Below are 20058 nucleotides of genomic sequence, written 5' to 3' on the forward strand. Positions count from 1 at the left end.
CAAATCGGCCCAGCGGGGCCTGAGCGGTGCCTTCCGGCGGCATAGCCCGAGCTCAGCTCGGGCTTACCGCCAGGAAGGTTAAGTGAAAAACAAAGTTAGATAATTGCCTCATTAGGGGGAAGCCTCTGGATAATCCTGAGACCTTCCTAGAGCCTTCTTCAGCCCGCCAATCTATACTGAATCAAACTTTTTGTTAGTGGTAGGGGGAGAATAGAGGACATAATTGGGGGGGGGGGGGGGAGTTTGTGTTAGGAAGGAGATTTTTCTAACATGGGGGTTAGTATTAGCCGTAGATGGTGGGGTTGGTGTTAAGGTGGCCACACACACATTGCAATAAAATGTTCGATCTTTCCATTTGTTTCAATTAAAATGATTTGTTTCAATTAAAATGATTTGTTTCCTAGAAAAATTTAATGTATACATTTTTGTTTTTTTCTACTACTTTGCCATGGGCCCCGTTTAGGTTTAATCTTTCTCTATTAGGGCCATTGCACACCAAAAACCGCTAGCGAATCCGCAAACGCTAGCGGTTTTTGAAGCTGTTTTTCAGAGCGATTCTAGGCATGTTTAGAGAGATTTTCTAAACATGACTAACGTTTTTTGGAGCGTTTTTGTGTAGCAGATCTTATGTTTTGTTACAGTAAAGCTGTTACTGAACAACTTCTATAATAAAAACACTTGGAAAACTGCTCTGATCTAGCGTCTTTCAGAGCGGTTTTCCACTTTCCTATACTTAACATTGAGGCAGAAACGCCTCAGAAATCTCAAAAATGCTGCAGCCCCCGAATTTGCAGTTGGGGAAAAAAAGAATCTCTCTGGTGTGCACAAGCCCATTGAAATACATTAGCCAAGCGGTTTTCTACCCCCAAGCGGTTTAGAAAATGCTCAGAACCGCTCTTGGTGTGCACCAGCCCTTACTGATATTCAAACTACCGGCAACACCTGGCACTTTTTCTTTTACCACAGACTTTAATAACTAGTTCAGTTTAGAGTTGGTAAATAATGTAAAGTGACATACTTTGTGGACCTGCTTGATCTGTGATTGACTTATGATATTTTTTATAGAATAATAATAATAATAAAAATAGAACATCTACCAGCCATACTTGACAACAGCGGCTGAGCCCAGGATGTGCCCCCTATTGGGAACCCTAACAATATCCCTGTCTGTACTTGACTGAAGTGGGGGTGCAGGGCCTCTAGACAGGGTAGCACAGCTCTCAGCAATGATGTCTCATTTCTTCCCCACAGAGCCAATGATGGATGCGTGTATGTGTATGATCGGGAGCAAAACCGTCGAACACTGAAGGTACAGTGAGTCTTGGACTTCATTTGCCACACATCTCACATGATAATAGATATTACTGCATGATCTCACCTTCTAAAGATGGCCACCGTTGCTGGATTCTTCTACAGTATAAATGTGCATGTTCTGTGCCTTGAGTATTGCATTTCTGTGCTGTGGTAATAAGGCCCATCACCAGCATCAGTTTATTTTTGGCAGACAAATGTCATTCAGCAAAGTTTTTACATCTAGTCCATGCTTTCCCTTAGAATTCCATAAGTTCGGATGGTGGCCTGATCTGATTTACATTGATATGTTTATGTACAGGGATTACGTCTGTGTTCAAGTTTAGGGTTGGTATAGAAAAGTGTTGATGTTTTGTGAAATTTCATGTTAAGGTTAATGTGAGGTTTAGGGTTATCTTAAGTAGTTTACTAGCACTGATCTTTGTGAACCATAAACTAAAACACTCATTTTTATGCCTACATGGCCAGCCAGCCAGCCAGCCATGGTGGCCCCAATAAAAGGTGGCCCCAGTGTGAGGCAGGTGTCACCATAAGGTGGAAGTTACACTGTCACTGTGGGATTGCATTGTCATCTGCAGATTCCAGAAAGCTTAGCAAAGAGGGTAGAATCTGCTTTACACGAATAGGAAGTTAGGAGGCAGGCTGAAACCAAAAGCACTGCAGGGTACAAGGATTGATGGCCCGTTCTCACTGTTGCGATCGTGGACAATTCCCGCTAATCGCTTGCAAGTGCTTGCGCTTTTTAAAGCGCTAGAGCAATACTAACTATATGGCAGTGATCTCACTGCTGTGATTGTCGCTGATCGTGGGTGATTAGCATTTTACCCGCGATTCGCATTTTACCGTGATTCTAGAGTGATTATAACTAGAATGCTAAAAAGCGCTAATCGCGATCGCTCAAAAATCGCAAGAGTGTACAGTGATTTTACCGCGTTAATCCCTGTAAAATCAGGGACTCATGCAAAATGCTAGCTCTTGCGCTTACCAAAAGTGAAAATAGGCCCTATGGCAAGTTGCAGCGGTCAGTACCATATGTTCACAATATGGCCACCGCATTAATTTCACGTTTCGGCTTCAATTTAACCTTTTTTTTTTTTTTTTTTGCCTAAATAGCTGTCAAGCACTAATGAACACCCCTTACTTTGGAGCCATCCTTCACTTATCTCATTGTCTGCTTACAAAGGCATTGAGCATTTAGGCCTGGAACCCACTACAAAACGCTATCGCTAATCGCAATCGCTAGTGTTTTGTATGAGCAGTTTGTAAGCGTTTTCATAAGCTTTTTAGTGAGCGATTTTAGAAAAGTGTAATCAATTAGCCAGTGGTTGTGTAGCGATTAGCGATAAGCGTTGTAAAGTCTGATTGGTCCTTTCAATTAATTTTAATTTTGTTACTGTGTACAGTAGCTTTAAAACGCTAGCAAAATCGCTCCGTGCAGGTTTTGATGAGCGATTACTCCAGCGATTATATACAATAATACAATACAATAACATTTCTATAGCGCTTTTCTCCCATAGGACTCAATGCGCTTAGGCTCTTTCAGATTCGGTAATTGGTAGTAGGATGAAGTATTCACACAACAAAAGTTATATTTCTGCAAATGCCAAACTGAACAGGTGGGTTTTCAGTCTGGATTTAAACACGTCTAGGGATGGAGCTGTCCTGATCTGTTGAGGTAAGGAGTTTGCAAAACGTAGGGGCAGCATGACAGAAGGCTGTGGGACCAAAAGTTTCCAAGTGGACTCTGGGTATGACTAGATTATTAGAACCTGTGGATCTGAGAATGCGGGGTTTGCTACGCAGCTGCAACATATCTTTCATGTATCCAGGGCCCAGATTATTCAGGGATTTAAATGTCAGTAGGTCCCTCCTATCTTGAATAGGACCCTCCATTCTATAGGTAGCCAGTGAAGGGAGTGCTGGACTGGCGCTATGTGGCAGTGACGGGGTTGGTTGGTTAGCAGTCTGGCAGCAGTATTCTGTATCAGCTGTAGGCGGTACAAGACCTTTTTTGGAAGGCCAGTGTAGAGAGCATTGCAGTAGTCCAGTCGGGATGTACAGTACTTTACATTGAAGCACAAACGCTAACGAAATGATGCATGTCCTGCGTTTGCGATTTTGCTAATCGCAATCGCTTCTGTGGAATTTGCACCATCCAAAGAATAAAATTGCAGGGCGCTGCGTTTTGAATATAGCTCAAAAAATTGTATATACACCTCCTCCTGCTGCCTTCCCTCAGGTGAATTTGCACCATCCATTTACATTGGCAGAGTGTTTAGGGAAATCGATAGTGATTTATCACGCTCCCTAAACGCTCAAAAAATCGCTCTAGTGGGTTCCAGCCTTGATACTCTATTCCACCTCAACACTCAGCTACCTCCTATACCATTTTTTATCAGTACAACCATCTGAAAACTCACCCTAAAGATGGCCATATATCAGGTGACTTGGCGACCGATCGACCATCCGATTTGATTATTATAATCGGATGAAAATCGGTGCCGCCTAGTGCATGCTTGACCGACAATGCAACCAATTTCGGACTGAAATTGGTCGCATGTATTGGTCGGACATGCTGCAAGATGTCGTACCATCATGGTATATTTATACATTAGTGCAACAGCAGCGGATGCAGCAGGCCTGGCCAATTCCCGAGAGATTACATGCTGGAATTGATCAGGAATGGGCCTGCGGTGTATGGACAGGAGACAGATCTCTCTCTAATTGATTAGAGAGAGATCTGTCTCTTGGTCAAATCTGCCCATCATCGTTAGATGTATAGCTACCTTAACTTTACTAGAATCTACCCTATCTCTTACTTCTAATCTCTAACTTTTGCATTACTTAGCAGACTAGTGTTATTGGAATATATTTTCCCAGCTAGGCTTTAATTCACTATTTATAATCTCCCCTTATTAACTCAGATTAACTCTCATGAAGATGATGTGAATGCCGTGGCATTTGCTGATGACAGCTGTCACATTTTGTACTCTGGTGGTGATGACGCTCTTTGTAAAGTGTGGGACCGCCGCACAATGCGTGAGGATGATCCCAAGCCTGTGGGGATTTTAGCTGGACATCAAGATGGGATCACGTTCATTGATAGCAAGGTAAGAACAATGCATTTATTCCATCATGTATTGCTCTTTATGCATCATTTATCTGCAGAAATATTTTGATGGCTGTGTTCAGTTCCACGACCATTCTGTCCCAATATTTCATAGATCCTAATTTTGTTTTCTCAATAATTGACCATTGCTGATTGTCCTCCCCCTGACAGCTTTATCTTTGCTTCTTTCAGACCTTTTTGCACAATTCTGCATATTTGTGGACAGCACGGTGGCATAGGAGTTAGTGCTCTTGCCTTGCAGCACTGGGTCCCCAGTTCAAATTCCAGCCAGGGCACTATCTGAGTTTGGATGTTCTCCCCGTGTCTGTGTGGGTTTCCTCTGGGCACTCCAGTTTCCTCCCACATCCCACAAACATGCAAATAAGTTATTTGGCTTCCCCCTAAATTCTCTGTAGACTACATTACACACACTACACGATACATAGACATATGACTCTGGTAGGGATTAGGTTGAGCCCTTCTAAAGGACAGTTAAGTGACAAGACAATATACTCTGTACAGCGTAATATGAATAATTTCTGGTTTAGTTTATCAGGGGTATTTTTTTCATTTATGACTTTCTCATTCTTCGGATTTTATATACAGGGGGATGCACGGTATCTGCTTTCAAATTCCAAAGACCAGAGCATAAAGCTGTGGGATATTAGACGATTTTCAGGAGCAGAGGGACTTGAAGCCTCCCGCAGAGCCGTAACACAACAGAACTGGGATTACAGGTGGCAGCAGGTGCCTAAAAGAGGTGAATCAGCTGCAAAGTAATAGGACATTTTCTGTAATGGTTTTGTTTTAATAAATCAGCATCTTACATTATTTACCTACTAAATTGTGTTTAATGGGTGCTGATCAATGTTCTCTATACCTTTTCTTCTAGCTCTCAGGAAGAAACGCCTAGCTGGTGACACCTCCTTGATGACATATCGTGGTCATGGAGTCCTGCACACGTTGATTAGATGTCGCTTTTCCCCTGCGTATAGTACTGGACAGCAGTATGTGTACAGTGGGTGTTCCACTGGTCGAGTCGTTGGTAAGAAAACAGTCTAAATAAACCTCTTCCTGCAGTAGCTCAGGGGGTTCAGTTTACAGATGCTGCATAACGTAGTGTGCATCTGTGTACACTCTATAAAACTCCTATGCTGTATCCTCTCCCTGGCCAAAAACTTGTATCACCCCCTTAAAGATTGTATATTTCAGCAATTGCTTAGTGTAGGAGTAAAGGTGGCCATACATCAGGCGACTTGGCGCCGATTGACCATCCAATTCGATTTTTATAATCAGATGAAAATCATTGCTGCCAAGAGCATGCCCGATTGATGATGCGCAGCCAGTTTGGGGCTAAAATTGGTCCCATGTATCGATCGGGCATGCTGCAAGATGTAGGGCCGACAATCTTGATTGTGTGTGCGGCGGTAACAGTGTGCGATATCGATATAAAAAGTAAAGAATGCAACAGAACCCATCGCACTGTCCCCCTAGTGTAAAATGTGCCCCCCAGTGCCCCGTGCTGGATACTTTACCTGTCGGTGTCCGGCTCTGGCTCCACACTCTTCCTTCAATACACACGCCTCACATGGTTGGCGGCATAACGTTGGTCATGTGTGTGACGTCACCCACGTATATGACAGCAACCACATGGTGCACATGTATGGAAGGAAGAGTGCGGAGATGGAGCCAGCAGCGCACACCGACAGGAAAAGTATAGTGCATAAGGCACATTTTACACGGGGAACAACAAGGCAGTGTCACAAAGCCAATTCTCCATAGATTTCATGCTGAAATCAATCAGGAATAGGCCTGCAGTGTATGGGCAGGCAACAGATCTCTCTTTGATCAGATTTGATCAGAGAGAGATCTGTGTTTTGTTTGATCTGTCCATACATCGTCTGATGTATGGATACCTTAAAGGACTCTTGAGGCCAGACAAGAAATGTTGAAGCCAGACAGACCGGTGGCACAGGTGCTCGTATGCACAGAAGGCGCCGACCCATCAGGGTAAGCGGGCCCTACAAGCTGCCAATGGGAACCTGGAGAACACCGGAGCTGTGCCAAGGAACCCAAATGACTTGTAGGGGCTGGAAGAAGCCCCAGGAGAGTACAACTACATTTCTTGTCTGGCCTCGTGAGTCCTTTAAGGTACCCATACATCAGACAGTATATGGCTTCAAGAGTAATTTTGTAATGTAAACAATAGGAATAAACAGTGGCAGTGACATGCTTGTTTTTTAACTTCCAAAATCATTAAAGCTATTGTATGGCGTTACTGCCCAGAGCCTAATTTTTAAGTTATTATTCAAGCACCAACACTTTAGCACTGTTTTTATATATATATATATATATATATGAGCATAAAAATTCCATTTGGAGCAGAATTTCCCCTAAAGCACACTTGAAGTGAGAGGAATATGGAGGCTGACATATGTATTTCTTTTTAAATAATGCAGATTGCTTGGCTGTCCTGTTGATAATCTGCCTCTAATACATTTAGCCATAGACACTGTACAAGTCAGCAGATCAGGTGCTGTGACTGAAGTCAGACTGGATTTGCTGCATGCTTGTTGAAAGGACAACTGTAGTGAAAGAGGTATGGAGGCTGCCATATTTATTTCTTTTTAAACCATACCAGTTGCCTGGTTGCCCTGCTGACCTATTTCGCTGCAGTAGTGTTTGAATCACACCAGAAACAAGCATGCAGCTAATCTTGTCAGATCTGACAATAATGTCAGAAACACCTGATCTGTTGTATGCTTGTTCAGGGTCTATGGCTAAAAGTATTAGAGGCAGAGGAACGGCAGGACAGCCAGGCAACTGGTATTGCTTATAAGGAAATAAATATGGCAGCCTCTATGTCTCTCTCGTTACAGTTCTCCTTTAAGGTTTGGGATTCAGACACTAGTGATGCATGAAATAGCAGGACAGCCAGGAAACTGGTATTGTTTAAAAGGAAATAAATATGACATCATCTATATCCCTCTCACTTCAGGTATGCTTTAAGATGCACAAAATTTTCTGGGATTTTGAAATTAGCAACCACTTTCTTTTTTTTTTCTTCAATCTTTTAGTATACGACTTATTGACGGGTCAGATTGTGACGAAACTGGCGAACCACAAAGCATGTGTACGAGATGTGAGCTGGCATCCATGTGACACCCGGCTCGTGAGCACCTCTGTAAGTGACAATATAAATAATAGAGTGATCGTGGCAGAGGGCATTCATACTGTTCAGTAAATAAGTACTGACCATCGTGGATTGCTGGTGGCTGCTGGTATTTTCCTGTGAAAAAATCTGCTCTACTTTGATTATAGAGGTACCTACCAACCCTTTGGTTAATTAACTGTTACTTCCCAGCTACCTGGCATCAGAGAGCCGAGATCAGACCATTGTGTGTACGGAGTAGCTTAAAGGTGGCTACACAGAATATAGGACAAATAAATTGTTCCATTTTGAGGGAAGAGGGTTTGTTAGGTTTTTTTTTTTTTTTTTTTTTTAGCTTTTTGATCAAACGATTGATTGCATAGAATGATTAAATTATGTTTCTTTTGACTGTTGGATCTCGATCGTTTCTGCATAAATATTCGATAAATAAAAGATTGGGTGTTATTTTTTATTCAGTTGCTCTATAAAACTGATCATTTTAAAAGAATCTAAAAAAAATAAAAAAAAATGAAAGCACTAACTGTGTGTAAATTATCTTTAAAGAGGAACTCCAGTGAAAATAGTGTAATAAAAAAGTGCTTCATTTTTACAATAATTATGTATAAATGATTGAGTCAGTGTTTACTCATTATAAAATCTTTCCTTTACATTCCTTTCCAACCTTTCCAGATTTACATTCTGACATTTATTACATGGTAACATTTTTACTGTGGGCAGGTTATGTAGCTGCTGCTAGCTGTTTTGGCCGTTGGGAGACAGCTGTAAACAGCTATTTCCTGTCTGTGAGCCTTGTTACATTGTGGCAAACTGTCAAAAGTACCGCGGTCCTCAGAGCTTCTTGTGGGAGGGGTTTCACCACAATATCAGTCATACAGCGCCCCCTGATGGTCTGTTTATGAAAAGGAATAGATTTCTCATGTAAAAGGGGGTATCAGCTACTGATTGGGATAAAGTTCAATTCTTGGTTGGAGTTTCTCTTAAAGTTATTTTCTGACTTTAATGGAAAAATCACCAAGCACCAGGACTTCCATGATGTAGTCGTATAGGATAGTCCATGTTTCCTCTCTCGCCACCCACCAGCAATATACAGTGCAAGGCTGTGGAGCAATTCAGGCTCATCTATGCATGAAGTCCACTTCCACTGGGGTGGAGTCAGTATATGAAATATGGCATGTCATCATTATGCCATTTCCCCCAGGTGCAGGATGTATGGCTATCTGCATGATTTAAGCTCCTGGGAGGGGCTTAACAATGAACGCATCTCTCAGGAACCTTCAAGAAGTGTGTAACCTGCTCTGGTCGTTGGTAGGTGGTGCAAGAAGCAACTTGGACTATCTTATATGACTACATTATGCCGGTGGGAAGGGTGCTTAAAGATTTTTAAAGGTTCACAAACACTGGTGCACATGACAGGTGGGGGCCCCGGGCTCTGGTACCGCCCGGGACCCCCAAGCCTGCATGCATTACCAAAGGGGGAGGGAAGGCGAGCCCCGGAGCTGCCACCACCAGGGAATTCTCCCAGCTGATTGTCATACACAAGAGGAACAAATGCTCACTCCAATCTTTATATACAGTACAGACCAAAAGTTTGGACACACCTTCTCATTCAAAGAGTTTTCTTTATTTTCATGACTATGAACATTGTAGATTTACACTGAAGGCATCCAAACTATGAATTAACACATGTGGAAGTATAGTACATAACCGAAAAGTGTGAAACAACTGAAAATATGTCATATTCTAGGTTCTTCAAAGTAGCCACCTTTTGCTTTGATTACTGCTTTGCACACTCTTGGCATTCTCTTGTTGGGCTTCAAGAGGTAGTCACCTGAAATGGTTTTCACTTCACAGGTGTGACCTGTCAGGTTTAATAAGTGGGATTTCTTGCCTTATAAATGGGGTTGGGACCATCAGTTGCGTTGTGGAGAAGTCAGGTGGATACACAGCTGACATGCTCTCACATGCGGACCGCCCCAGGAAAGGAAGACCAAGAGTCACCTTTGCTGCGGAGGATAAGTTCATCCGAGTCACCAGCTTCAGAAATCGCAGCAGCTCAGATTAGAGACCAGGTCAATGCCACACAAAGTTCTAGCAGCAGACACATCTCTAGAACAACTGTTAAGAGGAAACTGTGTGAATCAGGCCTTCATGGTAGAATATCTGCTAGGAAACCACTGCTAAGGACAGGCAACAAGCAGAAGAGACTTGTTTGGGCTAAGGAACACAAGGAATGGACATTAGACCAGTGGAAATCTGTGCTTTGGTCTGATGAGTCCAAATTTGAGACTTTTAGTTCCAACCACCGTGTCTTTGTGTGACACAGAAAAGGTGAACGGATGGTCTCTACATGCCTGGTTCCCACCATGAAGCATGGAGGAGGAGGTGTGATGGTGTGGGGGTTCTTTGCTGGTGACACTGTTGGGGATTTATTCAAAATTGAAATCATACTGAACCAGCATGGCTACCACAGCATCTTGCAGCGGCATGCTATTCTATCCGGTTTGCGTTTAGTTAGACCATCATTTATTTTTCAGCAGGACAATGACCCCAAACACACCTCCAGGCTGTGTAAGGGCTATTTGACCAGGAAAGAGAGTGATGGGGTGCTGTGCCAGATGACCTGGCCTCCACAGTCACCAGACCTGAACCCAATCGAGATGGTTTGGGGTGAGCTGGACCGCAGAGTGAAGGCAAAAGGGCCAACAAGTGCTAAGCATCTCTGGGAACTCCTTCAAGACTGTTGGAAGACGATTTCAGGTGACTACCTCTTGAAGCTCATCAAGAGAATGGCAAGAGTGTGCAAAGCAGTAATCAAAGCAAAAGGTGGCTACTTTGAAGAACCTAGAATATGACATTTTCAGTTTCACACTTTTTGGTTATGTACTATACTTCCACATATGTTAATTCATAGTTTGGATGCCTTCAGTGTGAATCTACAATGTTCATAGTCATGAAAATAAACAAAACTCTTTGAATCAGAAGGTGTGTCCAAACTTTTGGTCAGTACTTTAGGTCCGTCCCATTGTTGGAGGAATGTGCCCTCTTCATCCTTGCATATGTTTGTATTTATTCTTGTGCCAAAATATATTCATGAATAGTGTTCACTTGTTCGAAATATTCAGATTTGGAATCTCGCTTCCAATTCTTCTGATCAAAACCTGGATCTTTGTACATGTGCACCACAGCATGGGGTGTCAATTCACTTTTGTCGCTGCCTCTGTGCGCTGCCCTCCATGTCACGTTCCAGCTCTCACATACTTCCTTCTTCACGAGGAAGTATATGAGACATGGAACAAGACCTAGTGCAGCCAAACGAGTGCGTGGGAGTAAGAAGCTGTATTTACCTGCTCCGGACAGCTTCTTCTCTTCCTTCACAGGCGGCTCTGAACTCTCGGCAGGACATGATATGACGTGATCGGGATCCAGGAGACCGTGTCTGCGGTGCAAGGCCACCCGGTGGTGAAAGAGGGGTGATGGAAGAGACTCCATCACCTCTCTTCCACCACCGGGTGGCACTGTAACGCTGACATGGTCTCCTGGATCCCAATGACGTCATATGATGTGATCAGAACCGAGGAGTCCTGCTGGGGGTACATCACCCTCGTGGTGAAGGAAGAAGAAGATCCAGCTGTCGGGATAGGTATGTATTTGAGCTCCCTGCCACCACCCCTACCCTGCCTCCACATACCCTGCCGAGCCTGCCAGGCTGGGGAAGGCACACTATTTGGCTGCAGGAGAGAATTTTTCCTGCAGCTGTGAAAAACTTTAACTTTATTTGGCTGCTAAAGTGTTAAAGAAGAACCCTGGATAATAGCCCTAGAGTTCCCAGAGATCCATACAAGATTGCCTCAGTTTAGCCAGCAAGATTTGAACTCTCAAACTGACAGATGCCACTGCCTTTGTAGCTTTTACATATTAAAAATAAAATCTGTGAAAATACAAATATAGTTATGGGCCACGGAGTAACCAAACTCCATTATTTAGGATAATTGTACTAACATGAATAAATACAGTTTTCCTTGAAAGAACACCTGAGGTGAGAGGGATATTGGAGGCTGCCATACTTATTTTCTTCTAAACCAGTGGTCCTCAAACTAAGGCCCACGGGCCGAATGCAGCCCCCTGAGGCTCTTTTACCGGCCCCCCCAAACATAAAATGTATTACTTATAGATGCGGTCAGCTAGACAGCTACATCTTTAAATATTGGTGGTCCACAAATAAAATAGCAGTGCTGGCACCACCCATCCACATGGAAGCCAGAAAGCAGTAATTTGCTGGTTTCCAATCATATTCCACATAAGGTGACACTGCTGTCCAATTGGACTTCAGGTTGTCACCTGGGTATGCTTCACTTTCTGGCTCGCAAAGACATCATTTTATGTATACTCCGGCCCCCCAGCAGTCTGAAGTATGTTTGGGGACCCCTGGTCTAAACAATGAAAATTGCCTTGCTGCCTGCTGATCCTCTGACTCTAATGCTGGGTACACACGGTACGACTTTCCGTGCAATAGATGGATCAGATAGATAAAGTCATGTCCGATATTGTTCCCGATCGTTTCCGCGCTCGATTTCTCATAGCAGTGAATGGAAAAAGATAAGAAAAACAATTTAAGATAAGAGAATCGAGTGCAGAATCGTGCTGAAAAAAACAATCGGGTCGCAAAATTGCATGAAAAAACGTAACGTGTGTACCCAGCATAATGCTAGGTACACACAATGCAATTTTCTGATATATTTACATTCAGATCGATTATTTCCAATGTGTTCAATCTGATTTTCGATCAATTTTCTGTTCACTTCCATGAAAAATCGTTCATAAAATCGATCAGAAATCAGATTGTACATGTTGGAAATAATTGATCTGATAGTAAATCTGTCAGAAAATTGCATCATGTGTACCCAGCATTACACTTTTAGCCATAGACTCTGAAAAGCAGGCAGATGAGATGTTTAACGTTTGACTGGATTTGCCACATGCTTGTTTCAGTTGTGTGATTCAGACCACCATTGATGCCAGAAACATCAGCAGGACACTAGGCAACTGGCATTGTTTAAAAGGAAATAAATATGGTAGCTTTCATATGTCTTTCACTTCAGGTGTCCTTTAAACACTTCAGGTCCACAGCACTGAACATTGTCTCAAAGCTTTTTGATTTTTATACAGCATATATTCAGATTTTTTTGTTTTGTTTTAGTTCTGACCTGGTTTTGTAGCCAAATTAGTGTAAATGATGGTTTTCATGCCCAGTATAGTGGCTTCAGAAATGATTTATCCCCATTTAGTTTTCTCAGTTTTGTTCTGTTGCAACCTTTTTTCCTCATTTATTTACACTCAGCACCCCAAAATGACAATGAAGTAAAAAGAGAATGTTTGACAATTTAGCAGATTTATTAAAAGATAAAAACTGAAATATTACAATATACACAAGTATACAGTCCCCTTTAATGCTGGGCTAATCACTATTTAGATCATAAGATAATTATCTGCCATGCTTTCTAGCATAGAGACGCCTTTCCTGGTCAGGATAATATGTTTGCTTCTACATGTTTTGAAAACGCATTTCAGATAATTCTTTTAATCACTTCTGTACCAGCAGTCTCTGCCCCTTAAAGCATAACTGAAGTATCCTAAAAAAATAAGAGTTCCACTTACCTGGGGCTTCTGCCAGCCCCCTGCAGCCAACCTGTGCCCATGAAGTTACCAAACAATCCTCCTTTCCCCCGCCGCAGCTCACTTTCAAGTCTTGCAGGGGGTGTCCACTGCGCCTCGCTAATGCTCCCTTCACCGGGAGCGTTCTGCGCAGGCGCAGTAAGACTTTCTTGTACTGCGCCTGTGAGGGACGCTTTTGACCACGGGATTGCATACGTGGATATGCGTGGCCAAGGTGCAGTGGATGTTGACTTAAAAGTCGGCTTCCACTACGCGAAGAAAAGTGAGCCGCGGCGGGGAGCGGAAGATCGTTTGGAAACAGCGTGGGCACAGGTCGGCTGAAGGGGGCTGGCAGAAAGTCTTATTTTTTAGGGTGCTTCAGTTCCGCTTTAACCTCCTTGCCGGTTATCCCGAGCTCAGCTCGGGGTAACCTGCCGCGGAGGATTCCTCAGGCCCTGCTGGGCCGATTTGCATAATTTTTTTGTTTTGTTACATGCAGCTAGCACTTTGCTAGCTGCGTGTAACTTACGATCGCCGCCGCTCCGCGCCGATTCGCCGCAACCCGCCGCATCAGAGGGTGCCCCCCCCCCCCCCGAGACCCGTGCGCTGCCTGTCCAATCAGTGCCAGGCAGCGTCGAGGGGTGGTTCGGGACTCCCTCTGACGTCACGACGTCGATGACGTCATCGCGCCCGTTGCCATGGCGACGGGGGAAGCCCTCATGGAAATCCTGTTCAGAACGGGATTTCCGGATGGGTATATGCGCCGGCGGCGATCGGCGCATTCGGGGGGACGCCGCAGGGAGGGGGGAAGCATGTAGCTAGCGCTAGGCTAGCTACATGCTAAACAAAAAAAAAAATGCAAAAAAACACCCTCCCTGCCGTGCGCAGCAAATTTTTATAACGGCAGGGAGGTTAAGGGCCAGAGACTGCTGGTACCAAAGAATGGTGCCTCCTGACGAATTGCCGCACATACCTGCCACTCCTCCATCCCCACGGGTACCTCTCTCTGCCCTCGCCATGATGCCAGAGCTTTGTGAGCAGGTCAGGAGCCGCTTTTATTGGCTCCCGATGCTGCCCATCAATGTAAGCCAATAGGTTACAATGATGACAAGGTCAGTGAAATTGGTTCCTTACTGTCTCACACAGCTCTGCCATCATATACAGTAGATGGCAGAGCTAGTGATCTGTGGTGGTGAGAGAGCAACGCGATCGGCGGGAGCGTACGGTGGGATGATTGAAATCTACACCCTGGCAGGTATAACAGGATCAAAACAGGGCATAGATTTCAATCATCAAGGTCCGGAAGTGGTTCTAACCTAACTGGAACTTGCCCCTAAGAGCAATGTATCCATGTATACATGCTGTGTTCATCCCTTTATCTTGTGTGATTATTTTGCTTTCTTTGCAGTGGGATGGCACAGTTCGTGTCTGGGATCACCAGAAGTCTGAATTTTATGAGGATGACCTGCCGGTTCCACAATTGGATATGGAAGCCATGCTAGCATCTCCAGCTCCTGGTAGCCTCCTGTCCTGAATTGCTGTTAGAGAAGAAAAGGCAGAGCAACAAACTTTGTGCGCTTTGTGTGTATGTGCAACTGAATGTGATTACATGTGAGTGGGGGGAGATGGGGAAATACAAAGCCTCCAAAGTCATTTTGTGACCGGAATGTACCAGAGAAGGTTGGATCATCTGTCTAGTTTTATTATTGTTTGCGTGCCCATTGGAGGCCATGAGAGCATTTCACCAACATGGGCACCGCCCGCAATAAATGCACTTTATGGTAGGGAAAGGATAGAACCATTACAGGATTTTTTGCTGATGGTTGTTGGATAGACTTTTTCTTCTGTTGTCAGAGAACAAGTATCTTGTGGAGTATCTGGCCACTAGGATCAAAGACAGCAATGAATTCCTGATAGGGGTCCTAACCTTTTCCCACCCTATTTAGAACAAGAGCTTGGCTTTGATATGCAGAGAAAATAACTAGTATGGGTAATGGATGGGTGGATGGATGAACGTCTCTATAATAAATGTACCAGATCTTGTATTGGGTTTCTTGGAACACAGCAGAATCCCCTTTTAGTGACATATGGTCAAAAGATTATGACTGTTGTGTTTCTCACTACAATTTCTTTAATAAACATGTCCAGATGTGTAACATTTTTATGCTCTTTTGTTTCTGATATTGCCTATGGCCAATGTACAACGACTGTAAGATTTTTCCTTGTCGACACTGATTCATCTTGGAAGTCATTGGTAACTGTAATTATGTTCTGATATAGTAAGCGCTGACCTACATTTCTTGTGTGAACCTGTGCAGCATTTTCTTCTATCTACTGTTGTTACCGCAGTTGGAATAGTGCAGTTGTCTCACTTACAAAACTGATGTTTAGCACTGACGTAATGCAAAGTTAGTTAGTAGTATTAAGCTTAAAGTGTACCTGAGGTGAACCTCTGGTACCAAAACACATACTTACCTGAGAAGGGGAAGCCTCTGGATCCTTTAAAAGGCTCCCCACGCATCCTGCAGTCCCCGTTGTTGTTCAAACTCCCTGAAGAATTCCGACAAGGGCTTGTCAGAAAGAAACACTGGAGACGCTTCTCCTCAGATGTGAGTGCTGCCATACTGCACCTGCATGGGTACGTCAGTGCCTGCTTAGTAAGCCATGCTACTGCACTGGCATGCTGGTGCCAGGAGAGGAGTGTGGCCCCAATGCTCTGCAGGGTCTCAGGTATCGGCTGAGGTCTGGTGGACAGTGTGGGAAGCCTCTGCTGGCTCCAGAGGATTCCCCCTCCTTAGATAGGTATTTGATTTTTAACCTGAGGTTGGACCTCGGATTTGCTTTAAAGCAGAACTCCAGGCAAGAATATTATATTACAATGCAAATATAGCCTAAGATTGTTGCTATTTTTTAAAGCCAAGAGCAGAATATAGGGTAGAAATTGCTTGTCAGTAGTGTTTCTGTTATCAGGGAACTGCTCCATTTTGCAGGTCAGTTATGTGCCTCAATTTAAATCTCAGACTGTGCTCTGTTAGCTTGTGGAGCTGAGTAATGTAATAAAGTCACAGCGAGAATCAACCTCTGGAAAGGTGCTCTTATTCGGATGCACAGCATCATGGGATACTAACCTTTTTAGTGTTCTTGAAATTTTAACAGTAAGGGCCTTTTTCCATTATAGCTGCCTATTCAGACACCAGCATGCTGTTCAAATCGCTTGCCAGTGCGATTTTGCATTTTTCTGGAGCACGTATCCGAATTCCTAAAGTCATGAATGGCATACTTACATCAGTGCGAGATGCACGCTGACATAGTGGAAACAGGGCCTAAGTTCTTTCCCTTTTTTATTTTAAATACAGATCGTCTTATCAGGCTGGCTGATATGTAGTACAATTTTTCTTAATATGCAAACCTGATGTTGCACTTTACTTTTCTTATACTGCTAGAGTTTTTCTTACTCTTTATAATGCATAAAAATTCAATGATTAAAATGTGCATTTATTTCAAATAATTTTATTGCGTTTTTATGAAAACATGAAGTAACAAGTTTACATAATCAGAATGTATGGTTTAGATAGATAGATAGATAGATAGATAGATAGATAGATAGATAGATAGATAGATAGATAGAAATCCCATCTTAGGCCTTATAAATGTATAATTAAATCACTGACCATTTCACATATAACGTCTCTTCACAACTTGGTTTCATTGGCCAACATGGTATATTTCAACCCTTATCTTGACTAAATGACCTAATTACCAATGTTAGAATCCAGCAATACCTATTTAGACTAGTTGGGCTCACAGAAAATATAAAAATATAGCAAAGTGTGTTGAATTAGAATAAAAGATAGAATAGCAGAATTAGAGGAAAGTTAAGAGAGAGACGTGGGTTTCCCTACCCTTCTCTAGGTCCAGAGGAAGAACCCTAGGTAGCATATTTAAGTGGTCAATCCAGGGCTTCCAAACTTTATTGAAAATGTGGAGGCCTTCACATAAACTAGCGATGTTCTAATAAACCATAAAGTTGTTCACTCTGGCTTTGGCTTCTGTAAATGGAACTGCCTGCTTCTTCCAAGCTTTATTAGAGATCTGGTGGGCTGCCACCACAACAAAATGATGGAGTTTCACATGAAATGTACTTTAGCTTTGAGGGGAGAGGTGTACCGGAACACACCATGGGTCTCTAGGCACAGCCTTCCCAAAAAAGAGTATGCAGCCTAATGTGAGCAATTGTGTCTTCCAACAATGTCACTACTGAACAGGAAGATTATCTCTTTATGAGCCTGTAGCCAGGCTTACATCCAGAACTTCTGGTGTATAGCAAGCCTATAGCTTATACATTTAACAGAGCCACATCAATGAGCATTGCTTTTTAGTAGGAGGACTTTTTGTGTCTTTTATGTCCTCTGTACGTTCCTAGTGATTATGGGTCACCGTGAGCTACTTGGGTATTCTGTCACACTTTCCTAGTGACTGATAGCTGTCAATAACTACAGTGGCGTGGCTACAGCAGGGATCTTAAATGGCCCATCTTTTCCCCCATTGATGTGATATGTGTCACTCTGATGAAAGTGAGTGAAAACAACTTGAGCTATTAATTAGTTCGTTGTAAATGGGTGTCCTTCTAAACCTTTACTATAAGGTTACCTTTGAAAGTATCCCATGATCAATAAATGTAGCCATGCATACCTCGATTGTGAAACATTATGTCTACCCGATCGATCACTCTCTGATCAGATTGTGATTAAATTCTTACACACACAATCCATCGATTTTTAACAGATTCCAGCAGGAATTCTGTTGAAAATCTATGGAACCTTAGTGTTGCACTATTTGATGCAGTGCATCGCTATGGCCCATCAATCGACTACTGCTCCTTCCCCACTTCTGAACAATAGAAATTTTCTGTCCTGTCCGATCAATGCTTTTGATTTATTTTAGGTCAAAAGCGATTAAAATTCGATCGAACGGACATGTCGGTGCAATAGATGTAGTAGGTAATCAAATGGGAAAATCGATGCGTATATGGTTACATTACTGCAAATTTATAAATAGGTTGTTAGTATAAAGAAATTTAAGACCCTATCAGAATATATTTTGCTTACATGTAGCTGTAGAATTGCCATCTTCTATGCCCTAGTCCCTTGCCTTGATAATTCATTGCACTAATATTACCATATGATGAGCTTATTGTAACTCAGATCCAGTCTGGGAGCTCTGATGAGAACCCTAAGAACTCCGTGTACACTGCTGAGTTGTTCTCCTTAAAGTTGACCAAAGACTTAAAACTTAACGGGAACCCGAGGAGAGAGGGATATGGAGGTTGGCATGTTCATTTCCTTTTAAATAATGCACATTGCCTGGCTGTCCTGCTGATCCTCTGCCTCTAATACTTTAAGCCATAGACCCTGAACAAGCATTCAGATGAGATTTCAATTAAAAATCTTACAAGATTAGCTGCATGCTTGTTTCTGGCAGAAAAGGGTTAAGTTGAAATAGGGCCCTAGGCAAGATAGCAGTTTTTGCTCAACGCTGAAGATCGCCTGGCTTTTTTTAATGGTCAGTTTCTCCAGGCCCTAGGCAACTGCCTAGGTTTGCCTTGTGGGTGATCCGGCTCTGATTTCAGGTGTGTGATTTAGACCCTACTGACCAGAGAGATCAGGACTGCCAGGCAAATGGTATTGTTTAAAAGGAAATAAATATGACAGCTTCCTTAGGTCTCACACGTTGGGTTCCTTTTACGGCTAAATTCACATCATTTGATCATCAGCAAATGTCCGGAAGGGACTGGGTTAGACTGCCAACAGTTTATGCAGGAGTATTGAGATTTGCATGTTCATTTACCATTGTGAAACTGCCATGGCTCTTCTGAGACTCCCATGGCTCAAGTATCGCCACTGAGTATAATACCGATCAACTGTTGAGGCTGAATATCACAGCAATGATAATGACATCACAGTGCACCAGTGATGGATGGTGCAATACCACATTACAGAAATGTCTACCACACCATGGATACAAGTGTTAGGAGGTGCCCAGGGTTGTAGGACAGAAGAATCTCATGAGCAGAGCAAAGATTGCAATCAGGATTATATCTGGAGAGCTTGGAGAACATGTGTGGATCTGAAGACTTGGAGTGCTTTGAAAATAACAGCTGTTTCCACTGGATCCTCTGTTTCTTTGGTAGCCAATATAAATTATAGGCAGAGAAGAGCCTCAAAGGAGAGCTGGATTAGGTGTGCAGTGGAGTTCAGTAGAATCTGCAGAAGTGCCAATTCATTTTTAATTGAGCTTAAAGGGAAGGTCCAAGCAAAATAAAAAAATGAGTTTCACTTACCTGGGGCTTCTACCAGCCCCATGCAGCCATCCTGTGCCCTCGTAGTCACTCACTGCTGCTCCAGTCCCCCGCTGGCAGCTTTCCAACCTCGGAGGTCGGCGGGCCGCATTGCATACGTTTTTTACGCTTTCCCGCTAGTGCAGGAACATTAACACATACGTTTTTACGCATTACTGGTTCAATGCGTAAAAATGTACGCATTGAACCAGTAACGCATAAAAACATATGTGTTAATGTTCTTGCACTAGCGGGAATGCGTAAAAACGTACGCAATGCGGCACGCCGACCTCCGAGGTCAGAAAGCTGCCAGCGGGGGACTGGAGCAGCAGTGAGTGACTACGAGGGCACAGGATGGCTGCATGGGGCTGGTAGAAGCCCCAGGTAAGTGAAACTCATTTTTTTATTATGCTTGAACCTTCCCTTTAATTTATCCAGGTACATTTTGGTATGCTAAGACTGATCGACATGTGTGAC

The 20058-nt window shown here is 43.2% G+C and overlaps 1 protein-coding gene across 3 annotated transcripts in view; it reads left to right on the top strand.

Annotated features, from left to right (window-relative positions):
* The window catches only part of DCAF11 (DDB1 and CUL4 associated factor 11), a 66985-nt gene extending 51585 nt beyond the window's left edge, over window positions 1–15400 (top strand). For all 3 annotated transcript variants that reach the window (XM_068242454.1, XM_068242459.1, XM_068242464.1), the window contains 6 exons: window positions 1252–1309; window positions 4236–4421; window positions 5027–5180; window positions 5313–5465; window positions 7498–7604; window positions 14653–15400. In XM_068242454.1, coding sequence (XP_068098555.1) covers window positions 1252–1309; window positions 4236–4421; window positions 5027–5180; window positions 5313–5465; window positions 7498–7604; window positions 14653–14778 — 784 coding nt within the window. In that variant the 3' untranslated portion in view covers window positions 14779–15400. The remainder of the gene's footprint in view (window positions 1–1251; window positions 1310–4235; window positions 4422–5026; window positions 5181–5312; window positions 5466–7497; window positions 7605–14652) is intronic.
* Window positions 15401–20058: the final 4658 nt, after the last annotated feature.

This window comes from Hyperolius riggenbachi, chromosome 1, assembly GCF_040937935.1.
Source record: "Hyperolius riggenbachi isolate aHypRig1 chromosome 1, aHypRig1.pri, whole genome shotgun sequence".
Taxonomy (NCBI): Eukaryota; Metazoa; Chordata; class Amphibia; order Anura; family Hyperoliidae; genus Hyperolius; species Hyperolius riggenbachi.